This window comes from Hylobates moloch, unplaced genomic scaffold (assembly GCF_009828535.3).
Source record: "Hylobates moloch isolate HMO894 unplaced genomic scaffold, HMol_V3 SCAFFOLD_2, whole genome shotgun sequence".
Lineage (NCBI taxonomy): Eukaryota > Metazoa > Chordata > Mammalia > Primates > Hylobatidae > Hylobates > Hylobates moloch.
In genome coordinates this window covers 14,566,336-14,584,425 of record NW_026652277.1, presented here as the reverse complement: position 1 = coordinate 14,584,425, position 18,090 = coordinate 14,566,336, and the positions used below count along the sequence as shown (strand labels likewise).

Below are 18,090 nucleotides of genomic sequence, written 5' to 3'. Positions count from 1 at the left end.
GTGCAGGGAAGGGGTCATGTGACTGAGGAGGTCACTTGAAAGGCTAGGGACTGTTTTTAATTAATGCATGCTTTTACAGGAATGTCTTCTCCAAGAAGCAAGTTCAGAATTTTCAATATCCCGTAAAGTCAATATGCTTTCATTTTTAAAAACATTATGAGCTTAACCTTAACTGTCTTCAAATTTACATTCAATCTTTGTCACTATGTGTATAGAATGCATTTTTACATTGTTGCTCGAGTACGTATTTGAGTACATATTTGTGTTCTAGTTTTTTATTCTGTACACATTGTATAGAATATACATATATATAATATATATAATGCTTTTTTCAAAGGATCAACACAGCCCTTAGACTTATCCTTTGATGGCAGTGTACATTTCCATCTTGCTATTATACCAGAATTCATCTGACTTTTTACTTCCTTGGAGGTATTTGGGATGTTTTCAGTTTCTTGCTGTCATAAATTCTAGAATAATGTGATCATTTTTTGTTTCAGTGTGCTTTTCAAACAGGCTTTATTTAAACATTGCAAAAGAAACTATTCAGATAAGTGTAAATAGACTTTAAAAGTTGAAATGTCTGCTTTATAATGCAACAGTATTTCCAGTCCTCTTACTGTCCTGGATTGGCCTGAGTAAATGAAAGCAGCCAAAAGATGCAGTTGGTCATCACAGTGAGATTGCAACGATCAGGCCTTAATATTCAAAATGCCCCTAGCTTGGAAGTAGCCAATGGTGTTCCTCTCCCCCTTTCTTGAGTTTGTTCTTGCTTCCGCTTACTTGCATTTCTTTCCCCACAGTTGTTTGTTGCTGGTTTGATTGTGCTGCTGTTAGATGAGCTGCTACAGAAGGGTTACGGCTTGGGGTCTGGGATTTCCCTCTTTATTGCCACCAACATCTGTGAGACCATTGTCTGGAAGGCCTTTAGTCCCACTACCATTAACACTGGCAGAGGTACATCGCACAGTGACTGCAACTGCACGCGTTTTGCTGGATGTGTGCTGGGAACAAACCCATCGTGTCGCAGTACATGCCTAGAGCCATTCTGGTTTGCTCTCCTAGGGGATAAGGAATGCGAATTCTTCAAAACTTAATAAGCAGAGATTTGTGGAGTAAGCAATACTACCTCAGAGAGAATAGTATCAAAATTTTAGCCTCTGCTCATTTAAAATTTCAGTGGTTGCAAACAGATTTTCAAAATTTCGTTTGTTAACCTTGCTGAAGGCATTGCTGCAGAAGTCATTTATTTGACTGATTTCCGCATCCGTAGGGGGATAAAAAGGTAGTGGATTTTAGATTTTTCAAATGAAAAGACTGTTGTTCTTTGAATCCACCTGGAGCACCCCAACTTTGCTGCTCTTCTAATTGGCTTTGTAATAGCACCGAAGTTTTGAAATATTTCATTCTCTGTTTCCCCTTCCTCATCTCCACTTCTAACAGATACTGTCCTAAGTGGTTAATACCTAAACTCTCATCCCAGCCTTAAGAAAACTGTAATGATGATTAATGTTCTTGGTGCGGTAAACTTCGAGGCAGGCTCAATAGAGTGACATCTGTCTCTTATTCTGACATCTCTGCTCTGCTTCGCTGCTGTTTATTTTTCCTAAAAACACTCTCTCCCTTCCCTGAAGTAAAGGAGAGGCAAATCTCTATGAATGAAATTTTGCTTTGGTAAATTTTACGTTGTATGTTTTCTTCAAGAATAGTCTCTTGAGAAAACTTCGGATTTATGCTATAAAAACATAGATTTGCCTCAATGATCTAAATGTTTGTAGAACCTGCTCACATGGCTATATCATAAAGCAAACATTGGTAAATTCTTTTGACTCATATTTTCTGCTGTATACTGGACTTTCACGGTTAGTTTGAGCTTTGGGACAGCTTTGGACGATGAGTCCACAGGTCCTGTCTGTCTTGATTTTCCAGGTACTGAGTTTGAGGGTGCAGTCATAGCTCTGTTCCATTTGTTGGCCACCAGGACGGACAAAGTCCGAGCTTTACGGGAGGCGTTTTATCGGCAGAACTTACCCAATCTCATGAACCTCATTGCTACAGTTTTTGTGTTTGCTGTTGTTATATATTTCCAAGTAAGTATAATCTTTTCACCAAAGTAAGTGGGATGTGGATTTTTCTTTTGCTCTTAAAGAGAATGCCATCTGACATGCTGTTGTTTAACAAGTCAGGGTTTAAGATCAAGGGAAATATAATTTTGCAATTAGAGTCTCCAGACTCTGATTTTAAGGTGTGAAATATTGGAGTCTCTGTACTTTTTTTGTTTTTTGTTTTGACCTATCAGCAGGAAGCAGACTCTCGACACTTTAAAAGGCAGAACGTCTCTGTTAGCATTGTCTTTTCTTTTCTTTTTTTTTCCTGAGACAGAGTTTTGCTCTTGTTGCCCAGGCTGGAGTGCAGTGGCGCGATCTTAGCTCACTCCAACCTCCTCCTCCCGAGTTCAAGTGATTCTCCTGCCTCAGCTTCCTCAGTAGCTAAGATTACAGGCACGTGCCACCACGCCCAGCTAATTTTTTTTTTTTTTTGAGATGGAGTCTTGCTCTGTCGCCAGGCTGGAGTGCAATGGCACAATCTCGGCTCACTGCAACCTCCACCTTCTGGGTTCAAGTGATTCCCCTGCCTCAGACTCCTGAGTAGCTGGGACTAAAGGTGCATATCACCATGCCCGGCTAATTTTTTGTATTTTAGTAGAGATGGGATTTCACCACGCTGGCCAGGATGGTCTCGATCTCCTGACCTCGTGATCTGCCCGCCTCAGCCTCCCAAAGTGTTGGGATTACAGGCGTGAGCCCCCGCGCCCGGCAGGCATTGTCTTTTGATCCTCCCCACTGTTCTGTTTTCCCTCTCTGGTCTCTGTTTTTTTCTTAATGTGTCTAGCTCCCCCACTTACTCTCAGTTTCCTTTTTTAGGGATTTCGTGTTGATCTGCCCATTAAGTCAGCCCGCTACCGAGGACAGTACAGCAGCTACCCCATCAAACTCTTCTACACCTCCAACATCCCCATCATCCTCCAGTCGGCCTTGGTGTCAAACCTGTATGTTATTTCCCAGATGCTGTCTGTTCGATTTAGTGGCAACTTTTTAGTAAATTTACTAGGACAGTGGGCCGTGAGTATTATGTTTATTTATATTATTTACAGTTTATTATAATTTGCATTTCATGGTCGTATATTTAATGGAATGAGGGTGACATTGGAGCATTTGCTGTATTTTCAGATTCACTTACCTATATAGCAGAGTTTAGTAGTTAGCTGGAAGAACTCGTAAATGTTGCAGAAGTAAGATTGCCCAAGTGCTTTTTATTATTTTGCTGTCTAGGAAGCACTTTCACATCTCATTTGAATGACCTTTTAAGCTAAAATTGTGGTTGATTTCATAAAAGTAATTTCATATTTTGTCATCTTATTCCAGTATTGTCTATAATAATGTTTTCTAAAAAATGCTATTTGCTGGCTAGGCGCGGTGGCTCACTCCTGTAATCCCAGGACTTTGGGAGGTTGAGGTGGGTGGATCACCTGAGGTCAGGAGTTCGAGACCAGCCTGGTCAACATGGCGAAACCCCATCTCTACTAAAAATACAAAAATTAGCCAGGCGTGGTGGCAGGTGCCTGTAGTCCCAACCATTCAGGAGGTCAAGACAGGAGAATTGCTGGAACCCAGGAGATGGAGGTTGCAGTGAGCTGAGATCACGCCACTGCACTCCAGCCTGGGTGACAGAACGAGACTCCATCTCCAAAAAATAAAAACAAAAAATGCAATTTGCTGCTGCTAACATGTGATATACTGGACTCATCCTAACCTTTCCTATCTCCCACCCCGCCTCCAGGCCTCCTCCATTTTTCATGGTCTGAATGGCAATAAACCAGCTTGTGATGAGCTAGGCTAGAGATAAGCGTGCTATTAACTAGATGGTAGAGACAGCGGTGCTGCTAGTAATATATTCCTGTGCATTCTCATATACATCCCCCTTGTCATAATTTTTTCTTTTTTTTTTTTTTTTTTTTTTTTTGAGACAGAGTCTCGCTCTGTTGCCCAGGCTGGAGTGCAATGGTACGATCTTGGCTCACTGCAAGCTCCGCCTCCCAGGTTCATGCCATTCTCATGCCTCAGCCTCCCAAGTAGCTGGGACTACAGGCACCCGCCACCATGCCCGGCTAATTTTTTGTATTTTTAGTAGAGACGGGGTTTAACTGTGTTAGCCAGGATGGTCTCGATCTCCTGACCTCGTGATCCACTCGCCTCAGCCTCCCAAAGTGCTGGGATTACAGGTATGAGCCACCACACCCGGCCCATAATTTTTTCTAAAGCCGTCTAGCCACGCTGTTATTGAAGCGTGAGTTACTGTGGGACTGAATTTTCATGGGTTTAAATTCTGTCATCTAACAAAGTGATATTTTCCCTCTTAAAATTATAGATTTTAGCCAGGCATGTTGGCTCTCATCTGTAATCCCAGCACTTTGGGAGAACAAGGAGAGAGGAAAGCTTGAAGGCCAGGAGTTGGAGATCTGTATGGGCAACATAGCGAGACCCCATCCCTATAAAAAAAATTTAAAAACTAGCCGGGCACAGTGTTACGTGCCTGTAGTCCTAGCTACTTGGGAGGCTGAGGTGGGAGGATTGCTTGAGCCCAGGAGTTCGAAGCTACAGTGAGCTGTAATCATACCACTGCATGCCAGCCTGGGTAACAGAGTGAGACCGTGTCTCAAAAATAATAGAATTTTAAAAGACTAATGTCCTTTATTCTTTGCCACAGTCCGTAATTCTAGAATTCGCACTCCACCAAAGAATAGTATTTTTCTGTACAGTTATTCTTGAAATATGGTGTTTATTCTGTGCATTTGTCTTAATATGCTATCTTTTGCATTATAAGTTATAAAGACTCATACCTTTCTGATTTTACTGAATGTCATTTAAAAAGAAAGTTTTTTTTTAGATAATAAGACAGTAACTCTTATGTATTAGTTGAAGGGAATAGGATTCCCTTTATTCATAATACTTCTTTTCCATTCATTTAAGAGAAATGTGATGACCTCTGTTGTATTTTGGCTAATATTATAACGAGGACAGGAAAGTCAAGAGACAGGAATAAGAAGAATACTGTTTCTCCCCTCCTTAGAATAGTCCAGCAGCAGTTATTACTCTGATCAGAATTTCATAGTGTTAGTGCTTTGAGTAGTTGGTCCTGTGCAAATTGTGTTATGATTTTGAGTAAGGTTCTTCTGAATGAGAGAATGATTGGGAGATAGTGCTTTTGATCTGGGATTAATGATTCTAGGGGCACAGTAAAGAAATCACTGGGCAGTCATAAATTCAAGAACCAGATACTGTAATCATTGCAACTAAAAATTGGTTTCTCACCCCCTATCTGTATACCCCAAAACTTTATTTAATATGAGCAAATAATGCTGTTCCCGTTTCTGTAAGACTTAAGTATGTAGATAAAAATCCAATTTTTATAAATACTTATTAAAAGATTGCTCCTTATAATAACATAGAAACCACATAAAGTCTAGGCAGCAAGTTAAAGTCTTATGTCAGTATTTTAGTTGATTGCATTAATATTTTCATATGGAAGGATCATTCATAGGGATCTTAATGTACTGACTGGATACTCTCATAGCTCAGAAAATTTCAGATTTTAAGTATAATCAGAGGTTGATTGTAAATGTAATCATATTCCTATTTTCAGTAATGGAAGATTTTGTAATATATTACAATTTTTAAAAATGACTCAATATTTTCACAGTGTCTTGCATGTAATAGGTGTTCATCGTATAACTTTGAAGGAGTGAAGGTAGTAGACACAAAAGTACATTCTGAAGCTACATAGAATTACTAGCTGTAGATGCCTTGAACTTAAAACACTGTCATTTCTGAGAAGTTTGAAGGGTCATACAAATGTATTCCTGACTAATTAGGTTGACCACTTGTTCTTTGTACTCCTGTTCTGTAGGATGTCAGTGGGGGAGGACCCGCACGTTCTTACCCAGTTGGAGGCCTTTGTTACTATCTTTCTCCTCCGGAGTCCATGGGCGCCATCTTTGAGGATCCTGTCCATGTCGTTGTTTATATCATCTTCATGTTGGGATCATGTGCATTCTTCTCTAAGACATGGATTGAAGTGTCTGGTTCCTCAGCCAAAGATGTAAGTGTTTGGCTTATTTTAAAATAAAACTCTTGGCAGTGCGTGGTGGTGCACATCTGTAATCGTAGCACTTTGGGAGGCTGAGGCAGCTGGATCGCTTCACCTCAGGAGTTTTGAGACCAGCCTGGGCAACATAGCGAGACCTCGTCACAACTGAAAAAATACAAAAACAAATTATCCAGGCAAGGTGGTGCGTGCCTGTGGTCCCAGCTACTTGGGAAGTTGAGACGGAGCATTAACGCTTGAGTCCGGGAGGTGGAGGTTGCAGTGAGCCAAGATTGCACCACTGTACTCTAGCCTGGGTGACAGAGCGAGATCCTGTCTCAAAAAAATAAAAAAGGCCGGGCGCAGTGGTTCACGCCTGTAATCCCCAGCACTTCGGGAGGCCTAGGTGGGCAGATCACAAGCTTAGGAGATCGAGACCATCCTGGCCAACGTGGTGAAACCCCTTCTCTACTAAAAATACAAAAATTAGCTGGGCGTGGCAGCGCGTGCCTGTAATCCTAGCCACTCAGGAGGCTGAGGCAGGAGAATCGCTTGAACCTGGGAGTCGGAGGTTGCAGTGAGCCGACATTGTGCCACTGAACTCCAGCCTGGCGACAGAGCTAGACTCCGTCTCCAAAATAAATAAATACATAGATAAATAAAAAATTTTTTAAAAAGTAAAATAAAACTTTGTTTTTGGAAAATTCATATTTAATTGTCAAAATAGTAGTTGATACACTCCTTTATAACTTTAATTTATACATTTTTAATGAGTCAGTGTCACCCCAACAGGCTAAAAATTGGTTCCCAAAAGGTAAAAAATTCTTAGATATTACAGTGGTTTGCAACCCTCCTGCAAAACAAAATCTTGTTTGGTAATTGAAGAAGGGTTGAGAAGCACCGGTTTCATATGGTTAACATGGAGCGGACTGGCACTGAAGCTTTGGTTTCCTCAGGCTTAATGCAAATGATATGACAATGCAACTTTCAGGTTATTGTATGTTACTTGTTAGTGTGTGGTGAGCACTTCGCATAGAACGTGGTAGATGTAAGCAGTGAAATGTTAGAGTTGGATTTTGAAAGTAGTTTTTCTCTCGACAGGTAGCTAAACAGCTGAAAGAACAGCAGATGGTGATGAGGGGTCACCGAGATACCTCTATGGTTCATGAGCTTAACAGGTAAGGCCGCTAGACTGACGCCTTTATAGGCCTGTGTTTGTGTTTCAGTCTTTCAGTGATGGCTAAATGTTTTTCTTTGTTCAAGTTCATATTTAAAGCCCTTCTATTCACACAGATGAATCAAAATTTCACACAAAACTTGTTTTCCATGTCAAAACCAACACCTGAATTATTCATTGAAATTGTGAGCACTGCCCTGCTCATCCCAGTGATAAAATCTTGCAGATCAGTGCTGTTCTCAGCATTGGCTGGCTGCACATAAAATCACCAGAGAGCTTTTAAAAAGGATTTCCCAGGAACTGTGGCTTATTTGGTCTGGGGTGAGTTCCAGGCATCAGGGTTTTATTTTTTGGTAACAGCTTTATTGAGATAAAATTCAGATAACGTGTAATTCACTCACTTGAAGTATATTGTTCAGTGTTTCTTAGTATATTCAGACTTGTACAGTCGTAAGTTTAAACACATTTTCACCACCCAGAAAGAAACCCAGTACCTACTAGCCCACCTCCCCAAACACCAGCCCCAGACAGCCACTTTTAACTTTGTCTCTAGAGATTTGCCTATTCTGTACATTTCATATAAACGGAAACATATAATGTATGTTATTTTGTAAGTGGCTTCTTTCACTTGGCATCATGTTTTCACAGTTCATATGCTTAATTCTTTTCATGAATAATATTCAATTGTAGGGCTTTACCACACTTTATCAGTTGATAGAAATCTGGGTTGTTTCCACTTTATTATTATTATTATTATTATTATTGTACTTTAGGTTTTAGGGTACATGTGCACAATGTGCAGGTTTGTTACATATGTATCCATGTGCCATGTTGGTGTGCTGCACCCATTAACTCGTCATTTAGCATTAGGTGTATCTCCTAATGTTATCCCTCCCCGCTCCCCCCACCCCACAACAGTCCCCGGAGTGTGATGTTCCCCTTCCTGTGTCCATGTGTTCTCATTTTTCAATTCCCACCTATGAGTGAGAACATGCGGTGTTTGGTTTTTTGTCTTTGCGATAGTTTACTGAGAATGATGATTTCCAGTTTCATCTACGTCCCTACAAAGGACATGAACTCATCATTTTTTATGGCTGCATAGTATTCCATGGTGTATATGTGCCACATTTTCTTAATCCAGTCTATCGTTGATGGACATTTGGGTTGGTTCCAAGTCTTTGCTATTGTGAATAGTGCCACAATAAACATACGTGTGCATGTGTCTTTATAGCAGCATGATTTATAGTCCTTTGGGTATATAGCCAGTAATGGGATGGCTGGGTCAAATGGTATTTCTAGTTCTAGATGCCTGAGGAATCGTCACACTGACTTCCACAATGGTTGAACTAGTTTACAGTCCCACCAACAGTGTAAAAGTGTTCCTGTTTCTCCACATCCTCTCCAGCACCTGTTGTTTCCTGACTTTTTAATGATGGCCATTCTAACTGGTGTGAGATGGTATCTCATTGTGGTTTTGATTTGCATCTCTCTGATGGCCAGTGATGATGAGCATTTTTTCATGTGTTTTTTGGCTGCATAAATGTCTTCTTTTGAGAAGTGTCTGTTCATGTCCTTCGCCTGCTTTTTCATGGGGTTGTTTTTTTCTTGTAAATTTGTTTGAGTTCATTGTAGATTCTGGATATTAGCCCTTTGTCAGATGCGTAGGTTGTGAAAATTTTCTCCCATTTTGTAGGTTGCCTGTTCACTCTGATGGTAGTTTCTTTTGCTGTGCAGAAGCTCTTTAGTTTAGTTAGATCCCATTTGTCAATTTTTGCTTTTGTTGCCATTGCTTTTGGTGTTTTAGACATGAAGTCCTTGCCCACGCCTATGTCCTGAATGGTATTGCCTAGGTTTTCTTCTAGTGTTTTAATGGTTTTAGGTCTAACATGTAAGTCTTTAATCCACCTTGAATTAATTTTTGTATAAGGTGTAAGGAAGGGATCCAGTTTCAGCTTTCTCCATATGGCTAGCCAGTTTTCCCAGCACCATTTATTAAATAGGGAATCCTTTCCCCATTGCTTGTTTTTGTCAGGTTTGTCAAAGATCAGATGGTTGTAGATATGCGGCATTATTTCTGAGGGCTCTGTTCTGTTCCATTGATCTACATCTCTGTTTTGGTACCAGTACCATGCTGTTTTGGTTACTGTAGCCTTGTAGAATAGTTTGAAGTCAGGTAGTGTGATGCCTCCAGCTTTGTTCTTTTGGCTTAGGATTGACTTGGTGATGCAGGCTCTTTTTTGGTTCCATATGAACTTTAAAGTAGTTTTTTCCAATTCTGTGAAGAAAGTCATTGGTAGCTTGGTGGGGATGGCATTGAATCTATAAATTACCTTGGGCAGTATGGCCATTTTCACGATATTGATTCTTCCAACCCATGAGCATGGAATGTTCTTCCATTTGTTTGTATCCTCTTTTATTTCATTGAGCAGTGTTTTGTAGTTCTCCTTGAAGAGGTCCTTCACGTCCCTTGTAAGTTGGATTCCTAGGTATTTTATTCTCTTTGAAGCAATTGTGAATGGGAGTTCACTCATGATTTGGCTCTCGGTTTGTCTGTTACTGGTGTACAAGAATGCTTGTGATTTTTGTACTTGATTTTGTATCCTGAGACTTTGCTGAAGTTGCTTATCAGCTTAAGGAGATTTGGGGCTGAGACAATGGGGTTTTCTAGATATACAATCATGTCATCTGCAAACAGGGACAATTTGACTTCCTCTTTTCCTAATTGAATACCCTTTATTTCCTTCTCCTGCCTAATTGCCATGGCCAGAACTTCCAACACTATGTTGAATAGGGGTGGTGAGAGAAGGCATCCCTGTCTTGTGCCAGTTTTCAAAGGGAATGCTTCCAGTTTTTGCCCATTCAGTATGATATTGGCTGTGGGTTTGTCATAGATAGCTCTTATTATTTTGAGATATGTCCCATCAATACCTAATTTATTGAGAGTTTTTAGCATGAAGGGTTGTTGAATTTTGTCAAAGGCCTTTTCTGCATCTATTGAGATAATCATGTGGTTTTTGTCTTTGGTTCTGTTTATATGCTGGATTACATTTATTGATTTGCGTATGTTGAACCAGCCTTGCATCCCAGGGATGAAGCCCACTTGATCATGGTGGATAAGCTTTTTGATGTGCTGTTGGATTCGGTTTGCCAGTATTTTATTGAGGATTTTTGCATCAATATTCATCAGGGATATTGGTCTAAAATTCTCTTTTTTGGTTGTGTCTCTGCCAGGCTTTGGTATCAGGATGATGCTGGCCTCATAAAATGAGTTAGGGAGGATTCCCTCTTTTTCTGTTGATTGGAATAGTTTCAGAAGGAATGGTACCAGTGTTTCCACTTTTTATGAATAATGCTGTTGTGAACATATTTGTACAAATTTTGTGCTGCTCAGCTGTCTTCCAGGGTGGCTGCTCCAGTCCACATTCCCACCAGCAGTGTATGAGGTTCCATTGCTGCCTGTCCTCGCCAGCACTAGCTCTGGCTTTTTAATTTCAGCCATCCTAGTGGATGTGAAGTGGGGCACAATCACAGCTCACCGCAGCCTCTTGGGCTCAAGCGATCCTCCCCACCTCAGCCTCCAGAGTAGCTTGGGACCACAGCTGTGTGCCACCGTGGCCAGCTAGCCTTCTTTTTTTTTTTTTTTTTTTTCTGAGATGGGGCCTCGCTTTGTTGCCCAGACTGGAGTGCAGTGGCACCATCTTGGCTCACTGCAACCTTGACTTTCCAGGTTCAAGCGATTCTCCCGTCTCAGCCTCCTGAGTAGCAGGGATTACAGGCACGCACCACCACGTCCAGCTGATTTTTGTATTTTTAGTAGAGACGGGGTTTCCCCATGTTGGCCAGGCTCATCTTGAACTGACCTAATCATCCACCCGCCTTGGCCTCCCAAAGTGCTGGGATTACAGGCGTGAGCCACCGTGCCTGGTGGGATCCAGTTGTCCCAGCATCATTTGTTGAAAAGGCACTAGTATTTTTCCTCAAACTTTTTATTTATTTAGAACACAGACTGCAGAGTAGTATGATGGATCTTCAGCTCCAGTTGTCATCATCCTGCTGTTCTTGTTTCACTTATCACCGCCTCTAATCTTTTTTGAGTATTTTAAATCCCATTTTTAAGTTTTCCAGGTGATTCTAATGTGCAGCCAAGGTTGAATTACTGAAGTGGATCCTCAAAATCTTATGACATAAATTTGTTCATACTTACTCTTCATTCCACAAGAGGGAACGAAAGGTACTCATTTAAAAATCTTAAACATTTTAATATTTAAATCTGTCCAGGAATCTCTTGTCCTGTAAGATTATATAGTCTTTCTTGGCTGTTGACTGGTTCCTGGAAATTAGGGTCAGTCTTTGCCTGGATCAGAGCTCCCGTTCCCATGCTGTGTCGTGCACACCCCTACACACTGCAGCCTGTTCCCTCGGGAGTTCAGGGACGCTTTAGACCCAGCTATGGCTGCTGCGCCTTGACCTGTCTTCGTCTCTAGCTGCTGTGCTGTTCCTGGTCTCTGCTGCCGCCTAACTCGGGGTTCTGTCTCCTAGGTACATCCCCACCGCAGCTGCGTTTGGTGGTTTGTGCATTGGCGCCCTGTCGGTGCTGGCCGACTTCCTGGGGGCCATTGGATCCGGCACTGGAATTCTGCTAGCAGTCACTATTATTTATCAGTATTTTGAAATATTTGTTAAAGAACAGGCCGAAGTTGGTGGGATGGGTGCTTTGTTTTTCTAAATGTTCAAATATTTCATTTTGTGCGTGTGAAAGGGAAAACACTTTGACGGATCGTTTCTGTTAGATGATACTGGTGGCTCCCCTTTTCTCCCCTCACAGTTTCTTGTTTCAAGTGCTGACTGACCCGTTTCTGAAATGGGCACCGAGCTAAGTTTGTGTGCAGCATTAGTACCCGCTGCCTTAAAACTCAAGTTTACATTATTCATTAAAAAAAGTACATCTAGTGTTGCCTGTAATGATGGAAACCAATGTATCTACCTTGCTGTGTTAAATCATGACAGTGAGATGGTGAGATGGATTCGTTGTGCACACAACATTCAAAACACTTAATATTGCCCCCACTTGTTTAAAAATAAATGTAGTTCAAATTGCCACTTTCCAGTATTTTTGAGCTTATTTAATGGGTTCTGGAACATTTATATCTAATCTATATTTTAGATAATTACTTTTTATACTTTTTTAACTCATGGTATCCCCACTCCCCACCCCCACCTCATTTTTATTTGTCCCTTCTCAAAGCAGCCACTTAGCCCACATGGGCAAAATCAGGTCTCCAGTTATTTGTCACTAGAAACAACTGCTTCTAAGGCCTCCTCCTCCTCCTCCTCCTCTTCCTCCTCCTCCTCCTCCTCCTCCTCCTCTCTTCCCAGTGACAGCATCATCGTGCTGTTTGCCTGTATTGGCTATGCCTTCTAACTCCAACCAGTCACTTGAGAATATTCTTTCAAGATTCTAGGCCCCGATTCTTTTCTATTTAAATCCCTAAAGCAAAGATCTAATTCTCAAGCAATGTCTGTAGTTCAGTGGGGGTGAACAATGAATATATTCATGCTAGGAATTTGTGTCTGTTGTTGTACTCACAGCAGCAACATGAGTGTGAACAGTAGACAATAAACTTTTATTTAAGAAAACTGATTCAGTTGTGTTGGAAAAAAATAAAGAAATCTGATATTAAACGTTTTCTAAGATCATTTGTATAGGTTCAGTGTATTCATAAGAGGTCCACCCTGAGATCCCTATAAAAGTCAAATGTAATTACACTTCAAACTTTAATCCTAAATTATTGACAGATAGATAGTGACCAACTTAAAGGTAATCATATATTTGACTGACATTTGGGAGGAAACAGGAAAACAGTGGTCTCAAAACAATATCCCAGTCTCCATTTGAAAGAGCATAGTTCTTGGTAAATCATTTTGAAAACTATGTGCCTTATTTCCCAACAGATCAAACTTAATTTTTAAAAGACACCCTTTTCAGAAGTATGGGTTTTCATTGCTGTTAGTTTCTTAGGTGTAGTATGTCTTATGTAGCTTATGCTTACAAAGCCAAATAATCGCAGGGCAAGGCAGATAAAGGCAGGCAGGATAGTAACAGTGGCTCAGTGAGCATCTGCCAAGGGCCTCAGACCACTGTTACCATAAAAACATCGACCCAGTGTTATGACGTCCGATTTTTTTTTTCCCTTAAGAAGGTGGAAATATGGCTTTTAATACATAGGAAACCTTCAGTTTTCAAATGCAGGGCAAATAAACATTTTTAAACAGTGCCAGCCAGACTGCCAGTTCTCAAACAGACTTAATTTCCAAAGCACAGCCTTTTCATGTTTATAAAAAATAGAAATGGCATTTAGGGATACATTCTAGGATTTGGCTCTCACTTCTAAGTTGCACTCTTAGGAAGAAGGAGAGGATAAGCTTAGGTCAGCTGCAGAGGTCATTCCCATGGGGAGTGGCTGGGGAGGAACTGGGCTATGTGGAAAGACTGGGCTGCGCCCGTCTACGGATGCCTTCTCTCTCGATTTCAATGATAGCATGTGGCTTTCAGAGCTAAGGAGGAGTTAGAGCTTTGGAGAATCACAATGCCTGTGATTGAAATCAGGATTTTAAAAAGGGTTAGAGGCATAGGGGAAGGCTACCATTATAGGGAGTAGTTGGGTCTTAATTTTCACATGTATAGGGCTGGACAGCTTCATCTGTAAAGTTCTGTATTTCCATAATTGTTTTATCTTTAGAAAGTCCAGTGTAAAGATCTTATAGTTTCACTCATAAACATATCCTGGGCTCAGACAGTGAGCCTGTGGACAAATGGAGGATACTGCAGCGTTCTGGCATTAGCACTCTGATTTTATCTGGAGAGCCCTTTCATATGGTTCTCAGGGCCTGGCTTACCCGCTGGAGCCAGGCTAGAAACATGACTTTTAGGGCTGGATGAGAATAATCCTGAGACTTCTGTGGGGGCCAGACTGGAAAGTCCTGGAAAATCATGGAGCTGCTGGAGGCCCTAAAAGTCAGTCAACACAAAAAGAGCTAAACTCACTCAAGAGGCTAAGAAAATGGCCCAGGAACACTGGTAGAACTGCTGGATGACAGGGTTTCAGGCATGGGAGCCAGATCAATCTGTACTTCTTGCTCTGAAGTACTCTGTATTGGGTTTCAGGTACTGGCTGATCTTGCTGGTTCTGTTCATGGTTTAACATCAAGATATTACTGCCCCAAACCATGTCAGTCTTACGGATTTGTTTTCAGAAACTTCAAGTACTCTTTGAGGTAAGAATAGGAAAAGAGATCCTCAAGTATGTGCAGATGCTTGAGGGATGGACCTGAATTTTCATTAGTCTCCTAGCCTTGGTGTAGTGAATGGAATCAACCATTTTCCTTACTTGAAAGCTGGTGCAGCTTCAGTAAATAGGTGGACTTAAAACTAGTAGAGGATTCTATTGAATCCTACCCTAGTTGGATTCAACTACCCTAGATGAATTTTGCATAGTAAAAATTCAATTAGAAAAGGCCAGAAAGCCTTTTTTTTTTTTTTCTTTTTAACGCTGTTTTAAACACTAACGGAGTACATGGTTACTTGCATCCCCAGCTTAGAATTTTATATTGGGGGTTGAGAGTGGAAATGATCTAATTGAGAAGTCAGGTCTGTTTTTCTATACAAACACCCCCGTCTACCAGACTAGACCAGAAAAGTAATTGAGCTGTAGTTAACTGCTGTTGAGCTTTAAAAAATTGGAGTAAACATACTTGCATTTATATTCTTTTTTTGTTAATTTTAGCTGGAGTTATAACAAATTTAAATGAAGGTCACAACCTACCTGTAATTACAATTCCATACCACCACCACATCTGTTCTGTGCTTTTATTTTACGAAAAAGCTAATGGCAAATCTATATTAAACTAAGTTGAATACAAAGTCTTAGTGAAGAAGGCCTGGTGGTCTCGTTTACAAAAGTGGCCAGTGTCATATTTGGCCTTAAAATTTCAAGAAGGGCACTTCAAATGGCTTCGCATTGGCATGTTTCAGCGCTAGAGCATAGGAATAGACCCTGGCGTCCACTGTGAGATGTTCTTCAGCTACCAGAGCTGTGGAAAGCAAAGAAAACAACTTAGATCATGCCGTTAAGGAAGGACAAAACATCTTATTCAATCAGTGTTTGCAGAGCAGGTACTACTATATGCCAGTTCCTATGCTAGATGCTGGTGATAACATTTTTTTTTTTTTGCCTATAAGGATCTTAAAGAATAAAGACTATAAAGGCAAGATTACATTCCTAGCATGAGACAAGAACATCAGGGATAATGATTTTTTTTTTTTTTTTTTTCTGGTGAGACAGAGCCTCGCTCTGTTGCCCAAGCTAGAGGGTGATGGTGTGATCTTGGCTCACTGCAACCTCTGCCTCCCGGGTTTAAGCGATTCTCCTGCCTCAGCCTCCCCAGTAGCTGGGACTATAGGCGCACGCCAACATGCCCAGCTAACTTTTGTATTTTTAGTAGAGACGGGGTTTCGCCATGTTGGCCAGGATGGTTTTGATCTCATGACCTCGTGATCCGCCCACCTCAGCCTCCCAAAGTGCTGGGATTACAGGTGTGAGCCACTGCACCCAGGCAGCGATGATTTTATGTGTTAAAACAGCAAAGTTGTAAGTGTATAGAGCCAATCGCTATACCTCATTTATAGCTGGGGTAGGGTTTTGCTTTTCTGAAACTAGATGGTGATGATTATGTAGGATCTTAGGGATTCCATCTTTTCTGCTGCTAGGGGATACGTATGTTCCCCGGGCAAGTTAAACCGTGTGCGTGTTAGGACTGGAGGTATACTACCAAGAATGCAGTCTCGGGACCTTATTACCACAGGCTTTCATTAAAATTTGTTTCACTCAGATGGAGGTTGCCAGATGTAAAATCAGCCTCTTGTTTTCCTAGCCGCTTGTTTGGGAACAAGCCTGGGGACATTTGCAGGCAGGGAGCATGTCCCACTCACCTGGGCATAGCAGGTGCTTGGTAACTGGCAGATGCTACTCTTTGTAGCAAACTGATCTTTTTTTAATTTTTTTTTTTTTTTTTTGAGACAGAGTCTTGCTTTGACGCCAGGCTGCAGTGCAGCGCCACGATCTTGGCTCACTGCAACCTGCGCCTCCCAGGTTTAAGCGATTCTCCTGCCTCAGCCTCCTGAGTAGCTGGGACTACCGGCATGCACCACCATGCCTGGCTAATTTTTGTATATTTAGTAGAGATGGGGTTTCACCATGTTGGCCAGGCTAGTATGGAGCTCCTGACCTCAAGTGATCAGCCTACCTCGGCCTCCCAAAGTGCTGGGATTATAGGCGTGAGCCACTGCACCCGGCCAGCAAACTGATCTTAAAGTGTAATACTTTCCTTCCAGCTTCTCAAATGTTGCTTGTTAAATGAACAGTTTGATTACTGTATTTTGATTCTACTAAAGCCAGGCAATTTGGTTCTTTTATCCCTCCTCCTTTATAGCCATAGTAGCCCTCTCTCCACCTCCCCTCACTTATTCTATTTTTTTCTCCCTTTTCTAAGACCAAAAGTGAAGTTAAGAAGGTGGAAGGGAGAAGGAAGACATTTTACAAAAAGGATACTCTTCTACTAAAAGATAACCCCGCATGGCATTTCACACTTGCCTATGTCACCCTGCTTTCCACACACCTCCTCAGAGGGAGGGGCTATCTGTTATTGTTCCTGTTTTATGAAAAAAGCCGAGAGAGGCTACAGAACCTGTTTGATGTGATAGCTAATTATGGTCCGCGGAGTCTCAAATCGAGTCGGGCCTGTGACTCCGAGCTGCGCTGCCTCGTATTGATTGTCATGCCTTTCTCCAAATACGTGCCAGATAAATTATTGTATCTATTCAGTATGATTGTTCTAACTCTGGCTTTGAGCTCTCGAGGTGGCTTCTACCTTAGGTCTAGTTTTTGGAAAGGTGAAACAGGAGTGGAAGCTCTCTAAGGGATCTGAAATCTGATTTTATCCAAAGAAATCACAGCAGCCTTTGAAAGACACATTCAGATTTTCAAACAAACTGAACAGACATTTCAAAACCAGACGCTCTGCTTATTCATTGAAACTGTAAGCTGCTGAAACTCAGGGAAAAGCTTAAAAACTGGTCTTAAAGCTTCAGGCCAAACAATGCTTCAAATCACATTTGAAGTAATCACTTAAAAACAGTAGAAAAATCAGTTATCAATTCCTAAAACACTTGTACCCAATAAAATATTCCCATGATGACAAGTGTCTGCTTCTTTCTAGATGAGTGAAAGGGATGTGCCAGCCCATACAGAGGTGTTCCTTGAAGGGCCCATGACATGTCTGCATATAGTATCTCCTCATGTCTCCATACAGTGTCTCCTCATGTCTCCATACAGTATCTCCTCTTGTGGTTTTATCAAAGGACTTTTCTCCCCATAAGCTTACCTACTGTTTACAAAGTCCCTAAAAGATGGGTGGCCAAGAATTATACAATGCATCAGGCCGGGCACGGTGGCTCACGCTTGTAATCCTAGCACTTTGGGAGGCCGAGGCGGGCGGATCACGAGGTCAGGAGATCGAGACCACGGTGAAACCCCGTCTCTACTAAAAATACAAAAAAAAATTAGCCGGGCGTGGTGGCGGGCGCCTGTAGTCCCAGCTACTCGGAGAGGCTGAGGCAGGAGAATGGTGTGAATCCAGGAGGCGGAGCTTGCAGTGAGCCGAGATTGTGCCACTGCACTCCAGCCTGGGCAACAAAGTGAGACTCCGTCTCA

General features: G+C 41.6%; 2 protein-coding genes across 9 annotated transcripts in view; one reads left to right on the top strand and one right to left on the bottom strand.

Annotated features, from left to right (window-relative positions):
• Positions 1–18,090, top strand: part of SEC61A2 (SEC61 translocon subunit alpha 2) — a 72,790-nt gene that overhangs the window by 29,505 nt on the left and 25,195 nt on the right. For 3 of the 7 annotated variants that reach the window (XM_058431884.1, XM_032161632.2, XM_032161900.2), the window contains exons 7-11: positions 804–957; positions 1,930–2,090; positions 2,925–3,122; positions 5,968–6,159; positions 7,246–7,322. In XM_058431884.1, the coding sequence (XP_058287867.1) occupies positions 804–957; positions 1,930–2,090; positions 2,925–3,122; positions 5,968–6,159; positions 7,246–7,322 (782 nt within the window). Of the gene's footprint in view, positions 1–803; positions 958–1,929; positions 2,091–2,924; positions 3,123–5,967; positions 6,160–7,245; positions 7,323–11,438; positions 11,553–11,860; positions 12,422–14,486; positions 14,613–16,870; positions 16,903–18,090 lie in introns of those variants that run through there. The other 4 variants (XR_009211189.1, XR_009211188.1, XM_058431890.1 and 1 more) reach the window with 4 other exon arrangements.
• NUDT5 (nudix hydrolase 5) overlaps positions 15,175–18,090 on the bottom strand; it is a 28,653-nt gene continuing 25,737 nt past the window's right edge. Inside the window, exon 9 of one of the 2 annotated variants that reach the window (XM_032162197.2) lies at positions 15,175–15,412. In XM_032162197.2, coding sequence (XP_032018088.1) covers positions 15,303–15,412 — 110 coding nt within the window. In that variant the 3' untranslated portion in view covers positions 15,175–15,302. The remainder of the gene's footprint in view (positions 15,413–18,090) is intronic. The other variant, XR_009211190.1, reaches the window with a different exon arrangement.